Raw genomic sequence first — 11,392 nt, 5'->3', positions numbered from 1 at the left:
TTATTTAGTATTTTTTAATGTAGAAGTTATATTCAAGAGATTGATGTTTGCTTAATTAATGAATGTACTACTCATTATAACAATATATAGTCAAAATTTCGTATATATAAAATTTGTTGAGTCGAATTTGATAAATACCCTATTCTTGTTAGCATGTACCGCTTACAAAAAAGTTCAATAGGCTAATTTATGGGCGGATTACATCATTAAGTCGACGCAGGTGTTACAAACTTTAAGACATAAACAAAATACCGTTCTTATTGGTGTGGTGTAGGGTGTATTTAGACTGCATTTGGTCTGCTTTGAAATTAACAATAATCGTTCATATCAAGCGTTAATTTTAGCATTAGCACAATTCCTTTGGCAAAATAGCCCCTGCTGCTGCAATAAACACTGCTATAAGTTAAGTTTTCCCATAAAATTATTGAAAACATTTTCAGAAAAAAACAAATTTTTCAATCGTTTTTATTTTTTTAATATAATTTTCAAGTGTCAATATTGACTCAACCCAGCAAACACAAAGAGTTTATTTAAAATTAAGAATAATTTTTAATGAAGATCTTTCTTACATTGGTCAACTGATATTGAATAAAAATGGCTAATTCAAAACATTATTTCATAAAATATCGAAATATAATATCAAACAAAAATATAAAAACTTTTTAAACGAAAGAGTTTGTGTTTGTTGGGTTAAATATTTTTCAACTAATACATTCTCACGACTTAGGTTTTTGACAGCAGACTTAGGTTATGTCATACTCAGTTTCAGTTCTATGTATACCTTTTCTATGGCTAGTACTTTATAATGTCAACATGAGTTTATTTATATAATTTCCTAAGACATGTATAAGTCACAAACAATTTAATTGATTTAATTTTAATTTTCTAATTACATTGGGGACAGGTAGAATCCATGTAGCAGCTTTTGTTATCGTTCTCATCTCTACAAGTGTTTCTTCTCATAAGATTTGTACAAAATTAAAAAAACGAACTCTGTAAATGAAATGTCAATAATGCATTTTTAATGGTACGAATAAGTTTTTATTTATTTCAATGAAATTGTTGTTACTATTAGAAAGCAGGCATTACACATGTGTCTCATGTACGCACAAAACGTGGATGATGATGAAGATTTTGTCGTTGATGATGGGCACTATAAGCAAGTAAAGATGAATCCTTTTTACTACCCTCTACAGATGTTAATGCTAAATTTAAGCTATTAGTGCTCTTGTCATTAAGAGTAGCGGAAGTGGTCAAGTCTCTTCTTCTACGTTTACCCAAAATAGCAGCACCCGGTGCCACACCAGACACAGTGCCCAATTGTAGGAGCAGGGGATTGCTGACCAAAGCTGCAGCTATACCTAAAACAGCAGCGCTGGCCAAAGGTATGAGAAAGCTTTTGGCTAAGAGGGCTTTTTGCGATATGTCCGGATGAGACTTATGTGCAGCTGGTTCATGTCCTTCTGCATAGGAGTATGAAGCATAGTCGCCACCAGCTGAACTAGAATAGTGATTTTTACCTCCATAAACATCGAATGGTATGCCTTCTGCTATAGCACTACTGCCATAATAGCCACCCGTGTGAGCAGTAGTCGGCACACTACCACCATAGTGTGGATTAGTGGGTATGTATTCTACATGATGTTCTTTGCCACCATAAGGACGACTTTCGTATGCATAGCCACCATTTGAGCTACTTCCATGGTCTGATGTCGTATAATGTCCTAAGGGTACAATTGTGAGAGAAAAAGTAAAGAAAACACAACAAATGTAAATTATGAAGTTTTTTTTTCGTATTTGTTCTTGTTCACAAAATCATTTTGCAATTTTGTTGGAGTTGTGGCGTCTGTATATTGCCTTGATTACGCATTCATATCACTTACCCACGCTAATTCTATCCTGCAGAGCACCTTTTTTATTCAACAGCACTCCCACTTTTCCTTTGAGATGTTGCCAAGAATTGTAACTGTTGGCCAAATGTACATCGCTGTTATCTTGTGTTCCACCTCCATTGTATTTGTTATGTTGGTTGTTGTTGTTACTGTTGGCATTGTGAGTGTCTGGAAATGCTATGGGCCGGGATATAAAACCATTTGAGGGTTTATAATTATTATTATATTGTGGAGCTTCTACAGTTGATATGAAATGACCTGTTGAACCAGGACCTCTATAAGTAGAATAATAATTATGAAAAATGAATTATTTTTTGTTCGGTTTTTTGGAAGTTTAATTAAGTTTTTGAAATAACTTAATAGTTGGTTCGCAATAATTTAATGCAATATCATGAAAATACTTAAGTTAGTTTTTAAAGGGTTATATTTTTTGGAGGATATATATAGTGGGTTTAATTGACGATTTATGACACTTTTCCTGTTCATTTTTAAACTTACTTTAATGTCATATTCTGAAAGCGACTTTTTTGTGAAAGTTAAGGTCAAACAGGGACCTACTTTTATCATTTTAAAAATTGTATCAATATCAAACATTTCAGTTTTCTAGCTCCTTAGTTTAAGCCTTTGTGGGTTTTCAACAGACAGACGGATATACACGCGTATATGGTTTGGTTGGTTTAGAATATATTAAGGAGTTAGAATATAAACATTTTTTGGGTTCACTACCAACATTTCAATGTATTACAAACAAAATTAAGAATGCAAGACTGAACTGAACTACCACTAAACCAGAACTGAACTAGAACTAAACTAGAACTGAACAAGAACTGAACTAGAACTGAACTAGAACTGAACTAGAACTGAACTAGAACTGAACTAGAACTGAACTAGAACTGAACTAGAACTGAACTAGAACTGAACTAGAACTGAACTAGAACTGAACTAGAACTGAACTAGAACTGAACTAGAACTGAACTAGAACTGAACTAGAACTGAACTAGAACTGAACTAGAACTGAACTAGAACTGAACTAGAACTGAACTAGAACTGAACTAGAACTGAACTAGAACTGAACTAGAACTGAACTAGAAACTGAACTAGAACTGAACTAGAACTGAACTAGAACTGAACTAGAACTGAACTAGAACTGAACTAGAACTGAACTAGAGAACTGAACTAGAACTGAACTAGAACTGAACTAGAAAACTGAACTAACTAGACTGAACTAGAACTGAACTAGAACTGAACTAGAACTGAACTAGAACTGAACTAGAACTGAACTAGAACTGAACTAGAACTGAACTAGAACTGAACTAGAACTGAACTAGAACTGAACTAGAACTGAACTAGAACTGAACTAGAACTGAACTAGAACTGAACTAGAACTGAACTAGAACTGAACTAGAACTGAACTAGAACTGAACTAGAACTGAACTAGAACTGAACTAGAACTGAACTAGAACTGAACTAGAACTGAACTAGAACTGAACTAGAACTGAACTAGAACTAGAACTGAACCAGAACTGAACTAAAAAACTTATAAAATGTTGTTAATTGTAGGGTTCAATTAAATCTCTTTGGATTGACCGTTTTTTTAAATATAAAATTTGTTTTTGGTATTTCCCTTATGGTCACGTAAATTACCGGGGTATTAGAAAGTTGTTGTCGCATATAAAAGGGATATATTCATAATACACGTAAATATGTACGTTAGTGCACCACCATATGATGGTGATGACGAAGGGTATTTGCGATATCCTGATGATATTCTGTTGTGGGCATGTAAGTTTTTTACTCTCTGAACTGGGATCATAACTTTAAAAGTATTAGTTCATTGTTAAGGGCACAATTGATAACTCAAAAAAGAAAGAAATAAAATAAGAATTTAGGCTTAAATATTATGACTATTGTTGTTTAAGTCATTGGAGAGGCTACTTCAATACTACAAACCTTTATCTGGACTTAAGTATTTAAATAAAATAGTTTGAGCATTAATCACACAGGTTTACCCTGTATGAAGCCTGGTCAACGAGCTCAATCCATCTTTAAGCAAATTATTCACGACTCTGAGGTAATGATCAACGGTTTTGCTTCCTGAGTTTAATACTCTGGCCAGTCTAAATCAATGATAAATAGACTCCTGAACTCAGTGACTCGTTTATATTAGCACAATATCATAGTAGATAAAAATCAAAATTCCAACATAAAAAGTATGTACTATAAACTTTGTAAATAATTTTATTCATTCTTGCATGTTTCAAAAATTTTATGGTGATCTTAGCCTCTTGTTGTTGATCACATATGTTCCGTGAAATATCGGAGAATTTAATTTTGAAGCGTTTATTAATAATTTCTAAGTTAACAAGGATATAATGCTTTGACATAATTATTTCGTAAGAGATTTTCTCCTGATCGTGGAATCGATCATGATCGACGAATTTATGCTTACTTTTTTTACTTATATTAAATAAGAATACAAAAGAACGAGTTCATAATATTTGGAAAAAATTGTACAGTGATTTTTATTCTTATTCCCCTGATCGTGTTATCAAATATGATCGACGAATGGGCAACAAAGAAAACAGATCTGAACTCTAGAATAAAAATTTTTATTAAGATATATTAAATTTTAGTCTACATTTTATTAATTGTTAATCCTTAAATGGTCACCATGAATTTAAGGATTTTCAATTTAAAAGAATTCATTCCTTTAACACGAGTATTCATTGTCACCTTCTCACTCATGCTACGCTAGCAAAAGTCAATGGATTTACAAAATAAAAAAACAATTTTGTTTATAATTTGTTGCTTTTAGTCCTTTTTAGACATTTTTACTTTATAACGTTTCACTAGATTGTTATCGCCAAAAAAAGAAGAAAAAATATAATTTGTACAAAACTCCTTTTTATACCTTTTTTTTGTGAATTTTTGTGTTTTTATGGTTTTGTTTGCAAAATATTTTGCAAACGAATGAGTTGTTTGTATTGGACAGATTGTGAAAATTTTTTTAAAAATTTTATTTGGAAGGAGTAGTGAGCACCCAATACCTGCTCCTGTTTTTTCTTCCTTAGCAGGTTTATGGAGTAGTAGTTTTAGTGAAAGTTTTTATTTGTTATAACGTTTAAACTTTGCACTTTTTATAATCTGTTTTATATGTTTTTGTGATTAGGGGGAGGGGGACACGTCATTGTTGTTCTTGATTTTTTTTGCCCGAACATGCAGCAAAGAATGTTTTTGTTCGAGTTACGTATTTTAAAAATGTTGTTTTTTTTTTTGTTTTCGGTGTTATGGAGGAAAGAGTTGTGGTATTCGAATATTTTTATTTGTTGATATACATTGTAAAATTCCTAACATTTTATCGACAATGAAAATATTGTTAATATGTTTGCATTATTTTTTTTTCGATTATTTGTTTGGTTGCCTGGTATTGTTTTATCCAGTCATAAATTTATTTAACTTATAACTGGGGAAATAAGTTTTAGAAAAATATTTTTTGCGATTTTCTGTGTGTATTGACCGCAAATATTGTGATTTTTGAAAAAAGGATAAATGTTTGCAAACAATGGGGAATAAATAACATTTAATAAATATTTCACATGAATTATTGGGTATTAAGCTTTCTATGAATTATTTTATATTAAAATTTTAATAAATTTAGTTATTCATTTTGTTGTTAAATATTTATATTTCACTTTTCACACCTATAAAACTCTGGTGGTGGATCATAACTTTTGGCTGCTACTCCCAATGTATTTGCTGCAGTTAAATCCTTAGTTTTTATATCACGTTTAGTTAAATCCGAGGATTCTACAACATAACCCTCCGATGTAGTACGTTGTAAAGTTGTGGTGGGTGTTGGTGAAGTGGTTACATCGTTTTTTATTTCTTTGGCATTTATTTCGATTAAAAATATATTAAATATTATTAAAAACACTATATAAGTATGAATATTTATAAAAAACATTTTAAAATTTTATAAATATTTTATTTTATTAAGTTTAACCGATTTTAATCTTCACCGCACGCATTAAGTCAAGCAACTGAAGTTGTCACCAATGAAAACTTAAACTTATATAAAAATATAGTTTTTTTTTTTAACAATTATGTTGAAAATGGTTTTTGAACTAAAATTTATTTTGAAATTTCCATCAATAACTACTAAGTAGGACATACACAATTTAAGCTAAAAATTGTAGGGGGAATTTGATTTCAGCTAAAGTTTATGTTCAAAGAAAAAAAAAATAAAACAATTATATTTTTGAAGTTTTCTAAGTTTGAAAACACAATTTAAGTTTATGTACTCATAACGTTGGTAAAACAATTAGTAACGCCAGTTGTAAACCACTTACAAATAACATTCATATCGTCATACAATCACTCACTTACTTACATTATATTTGTAATATCTACTTGTTGCTGCAAATATATTTTTTTAATGAAATTGTTTTTAACTTTTGATTATTTATGTTATGATTTTAAATTTTTTCCTTTTACCTTTGTAGTAAGTTGCACACAGCACATTGCCACTTATTTTTATATTTCTGGCGTAAAATGTCATTTAACTTAAATTTTCTTTTGATGTTTTAATCGTTCCCTTCGTTTGCACAGTAAGTGTTTTCATGATTGTCACTGGTTGTTTTTTTGTTTTTTTTTGACGTGATAATTGTTTAAGTTTCATAATTTTTTTTTGGTATTTTAAAAGATTTTTATAACATCTAGTTAAAATGTGATAACTCTTTTTCAATTTGTTAACAAATTTTGTTTATTTAATTAAAGTCAAACATACAGTGGGAGGCAATCTTATTAAAATTAATTTTTTTTGGTGATCGCATGCAATCCAGACTGAAATCTAAAAGTCTGTAATCCTATTTTGAAACATTATATTTTCTCTAATCATCATGATTTTGTCACTTCTGTGATTCTAGAGATCTAAGAGGAGAAAAGTTTTTTAACTTGAGAAGAAGGCATCTTTTGTTCAATTAAGATTTAGTCTTGGCTCTTCAAAAGCACTCAGACAGAAAATGGGAATGTTGTGTCAGAAATACCTAAATATATAAGTCAACTTGAGCTTCAGTAAATACTTTGAAAAGAAAGAAACTACCTTTCACCATTTCTGTGAATGCAAGAGAAATATATATAATTTTTGGCTACTACACTATATTTAATTTTAGTGAGTTAACCTTTAAACATCTCAACATCAATTTAATACTTTACGTTTGGTGAGTTATCTTTTTTTCCTGATCAAATTGAGTGCCTTCGACTCAAATAACTTTTTGTGTGTAAAAACCTGACAACATAAGAACAAACCCTCTCTATATACCTTTAGTTACCCAGGAAAAACTTCAATTGAAAAGTAATGAGTTAATAAAACCTCTTTTCGCTACATCTTTATTAGCATTTTAACACATTATTTTAACAAGGTGATGCCATCTACGATCGTTTACAAATAGGAAGTTAAAGAACAATATATTTTGCTTACAAAGAAGTTGTTAAGTAAGTGGTTTTGTTTTTAATAATAACAAGTAAGAAGTTATAGTTGGGCGAGGCCTACCATACAATACCCTACACCTGTATACGAATAAAATGTGATTTAGTTTTCATAATAAAGCATATAAGTTGAATTGTACCTTGCCTCAGATATGCTTAAACATTTATTGTTTAATAAAACCGTGGTTATTTAAGTTAAATTTTAAAGGGGCTAGGGTCGAATGAGGCCCTATAATTATAGAGTTCATGAGGGCCATTAAGGTTAGTAAAGAACTTGGTTTTGCAGCTTTTTGTCGAGATACGAGTATATTAAACATAATTATGAACTTAAAAGCTCTATTCGGCGGGTTCAGTTGTAGAGGGCTAGGTGAAATAATAGAGTTACGTTGATCATTTTCAATAGGCTTCGTCTACGGTACCATTAAAAAATCATGTGCAAAATTTCGTCAAGTAAATAGTCATTGAACAGTAAGTGTTTATGGAAGTAGGGTAAAAGGGGGAGCATACGCCACTTTTTTTTTGAGACGGCCTCAAATTAAAACCATAATACATATTCTTAATTTTTTTCTTGGTTCGGATACTTACTTCCTAAGTCATACTTATGTACATATTTTTTTAACTTTTCCGCACTGACCAAAAACCACGACACCGTCCCATCCATGGGGTAAATGCGCCAAAAGGATGGGGCAGATTTGTCGTTAGTAAAATAAAAGAAAAAATTACAAAAATAAAAACTAATTTTGCTGTTTTATACTTTAATTTATTAAACAAAGTATAATAAACCAGATATTTATTATTTATTTCACAAAACTTAACAAAAAAATTTCAAACAAATTATTACTGATTTTTTTCTAAATTTTAACCAAATTTTGTTTTACATCACAAGCATTACATATATTTGGCGCCTGTGCCCCACGGGCAGTTCTAGTGTTTAGTTTCAATTTTTTCGGGCTTCAAATTATATTATCGAAAATATTATTATGTCTTATTGTTCACTATTATTGACGTTCTAATACTGACCAACATATTTTTTCTATCACAAAAACTAAAAAAGTTAGCACAAAAAGTTCACACAGTGAAATATTTGAAAAACAATTAATCATGTCTGCCTCCCATCATATGTAAAGTTATTGTTTCAAATTTTCAGAAATGATAGATAATCGATAAACGAAAACAAAATTTGATAATGTGATAAAATCAATTACTTGGTTTTCCAGTTTTTCGCATTGACATATGTGCCCCTATGGCGTATGATCCCCCTTCTACCCTACAACTTACTACCGAGTTTTTGCTGTGTATTTTAACAATTGATACGATCTTAGAAGTGGGGGTTTTATTTATATTGTTTTTAGAGTAGCAAAGCACACTGGGTATAGCTAGTATAATAAATAATATAAATATTATATAAAATTTCTTTAAATAAATTACAATTTGGGTTTCTTCATTTTACTTTTCCACTAATAAGCTTTAATTTTATATATGTATATAGTTAAAATAATTATATAATCATTATAATCATAGTTAATTCCGATAAGTTGCGTAAAATATGATTAAATTAAATTATTAAATTAAAAAAAAAATGCTTAAAAGGCGGAACCTTAAAAACTAAATTTAAAAATTTGTTTCTATCACACCACTACTTTATAAACTTTATAAACAAATTAAATTCCGTCTTAAATATATTTAAAATTCAATGTCAAAGACGTACTCATTCATATCTTACTGCATACATACACACTTTTTATACTTTTATGATTTTATCATATAAGACAATAAGACCACAATATAACATTTATAAAACATGTAAAATGTAATCAACGTAAATAATAATATTGTCTCAAAACTATACTAAATCCCCAAACCAAAATGGAAAACAATAAGACTATGATTTGTATTTAATTTTATAGCGATAAGCCGTAGCAACGAAAATCTAAATAAAAATATCCGTATATGCGAAATAAAAAATATTTTATGTTCATGTTTGTTTGTGGTTGTGACGCAAAATGGCCATAAAAATAGTTTTAACATAATTGAAGTGGGTGCGTGTGTGTGTGTATAAGGACATTTCCGTTTCCTTTATTCTTACACACATTCCTTTGCCATAATAGAGGTATGAGTTTGTATGTGTAAGAATGTGTATTTTTTCTAAAGGTCAGAGTGTTGTTGATGTTGATGGTTCTTTTCCTGTTTTTGTTTATTTTTTCCATTTGTCACCCTCCTGACTTTACCATTCTTTGGCAACATTCTTCATAAATGGTTTTTATGTATAAATTTTTTTTGCTCTCTCAATTTTTTTTTTTTTGCTTTAATTCGTCTATAATGAGTTTTTGTGGTTTTTATGTTTCGAAAACCACACGAAATGTTGTTTTGTTAAACTAAAAATGCAAAAAACAATAATTCCTTAATTTCCTTGATTTCCATAGTTGCTCCATTAAGTCCATAAATTCATTTCAATCTCGTTAAAATTCTTGTTGACAAAAACCACAAATATTTTTATTTCTTTAACTAAAAACTAAAATTTTTGTTAATTTCTCTTATGTGTTGGTGTGTGTAGGTGTTGGTTTTATCCTTTTTAGCAGTTTTAGTTTTTTGGTATTGAAACCAAACATTATTTATGGCAAAAGTTTAACAGCAAGTTAATTAGTTTAACGGGAAGTTAAATTTGAAAGAAAAGTGGGATATATGTTTTAAGTTTTGAAAGCCAAAATGTGTTACAATTTATTGAGTTTTTATTAGTTTTGTACTAATTTATTGGAATTTTTTCTAGCAGTGAAGGAGTTGTGTTGAAAAAATAATATTCCTATATAAACATTGAGTTAAAAATATGTAAACGGAATTTGATCACTCGCTCTGTTGTTATTTGGTACTGATCTTGTAGAGAACTTAATCTCCAATGTCTTTATCTTGTTTGGAATAAGAAACTGTCTCTAGAATTCGATGTAGAAAAGATTTTATCTCTGTTATGGAATTGGGACATCAATGGACTTTTAGTTAATTTGGATTTACTTGGTTACTTAGACAGACAATAGGCTAAACATAATAAATGCAGGCGCTGTTAACTTTTGTCTAGATGATAATGTTGGAAAACTTGAGAAATTTGTATAGTTTTGAAAAATAGAGTATATCTGGTGTTGGAGTATGTCAGGTGCAGATGAAGTTAGTAAAAATATATTGGATTTTTATCTAGAGGTATTTACTACATTAAGATTTCTTATAAGCGGAACAACCCCTTCTAAAGGAGATTGGCAGAAATCAGTCATAGCACTATTGGTAAATGCGTTGGATTATTATTATTCATTATTTAAAATACCTCAGCTATCCAAATTTATAACTGTTATATAGATGCTATATGTTGCCGAGATGGAACCATATAGAGTCAAATTTTAGTTGACTTGATTGCAATGGATCACAATTAACAATTCTAAAATAATACATTCCTTGGCAGTAATAAAAAAATCAATGACAAGGAATTCCTTTATAACAGTAAAATAGCGAACCATTCAAAGGCAAATTTTTAATAACTTGTTAGTTACTTAGGCGGGTTTCTTACTACTCAGTTAAACTAGGCTTAACTTGCTGTTAGTTAAAACTCGGAAATTTAACCGATGATTGTGTTTTTCAGTTTTGGATTTAAATTCACTGTTCACCAATAACACTCAGTTAAACAAAGATAATAAGTAACGTTACTGTTTATGGAAAAACACAAAACATATATTAAACCAGGTTTAAACAAAGAATGTAGATTATCTTTATCTGAAAACCCGCCCTTAGTTAGTTAGTTGTAGCCTCCGGTAGGTTAGTGGTGATTGTTCAAGTGTGGTAGAACGGATGTGGTGGGTTCGATTCCCAACTCAGGCACTGGTTAGTTAGTTAGTTAGTTAGTTAGTTAGTTAGTTAGTTAGTTAGTTAGTTAGTTAGTTAGTTAGTTAGTTAGTTAGATAGTTAGTTAGTCATAAAGAAACATACCTAAGCCTACATCTCGGCCTGTTCTGCACTACTTCACAATGGCCTCT

At 30.0% G+C, this 11,392-nt stretch overlaps 1 protein-coding gene across 2 annotated transcripts; it reads right to left on the bottom strand.

Moving 5' to 3' along the window:
* Nucleotides 1-776: 776 nt before the first annotated feature.
* Nucleotides 777-5,913, bottom strand: LOC124418924. Of its 2 annotated transcripts, XM_046946862.1 has the most exons (4): nt 5,594-5,913; nt 1,884-2,167; nt 1,070-1,724; nt 777-993 (listed from the first exon to the last, which is right to left on the bottom strand). In XM_046946862.1, the coding sequence occupies exons 1-3, from the start codon at nt 5,854-5,856 to the stop codon at nt 1,099-1,101; spliced, it is 1,173 nt and encodes a 390-aa protein (XP_046802818.1). In that variant the 5' UTR covers nt 5,857-5,913; the 3' UTR covers nt 777-993; nt 1,070-1,098. The 2 variants fall into 2 exon arrangements, with proteins under 2 accessions (XP_046802818.1, XP_046802817.1); XM_046946861.1 differs by lacking the exon at nt 777-993 and having other exon boundaries at nt 1,006-1,724.
* Between the last annotated feature and the right edge of the window lie 5,479 nt (nt 5,914-11,392).

This window comes from Lucilia cuprina, chromosome 3 (genome assembly GCF_022045245.1).
Source record: "Lucilia cuprina isolate Lc7/37 chromosome 3, ASM2204524v1, whole genome shotgun sequence".
In the NCBI taxonomy this organism is placed as follows: Eukaryota; Metazoa; Arthropoda; class Insecta; order Diptera; family Calliphoridae; genus Lucilia; species Lucilia cuprina.
The sequence above is the reverse complement of the archived record's forward strand: the minus strand, read 5'-3'. Positions and strand labels throughout refer to the sequence as shown.

Coding starts and splice junctions, on each gene's coding strand:
- LOC124418924 (XM_046946862.1), bottom strand. CDS start 5,856: ATGTTTTTTATAAATATTCATACTTATATAGTGTTTTTAATAATATTT. Junction 2,168..5,593: donor CCACCACCAGAGTTTTATAG/GTGTGAAAAGTG, acceptor TTCTACTTATAG/AGGTCCTGGTTCAACAGGTC. Junction 1,725..1,883: donor GCAGGATAGAATTAGCGTGG/GTAAGTGATATG, acceptor TTGTACCCTTAG/GACATTATACGACATCAGAC.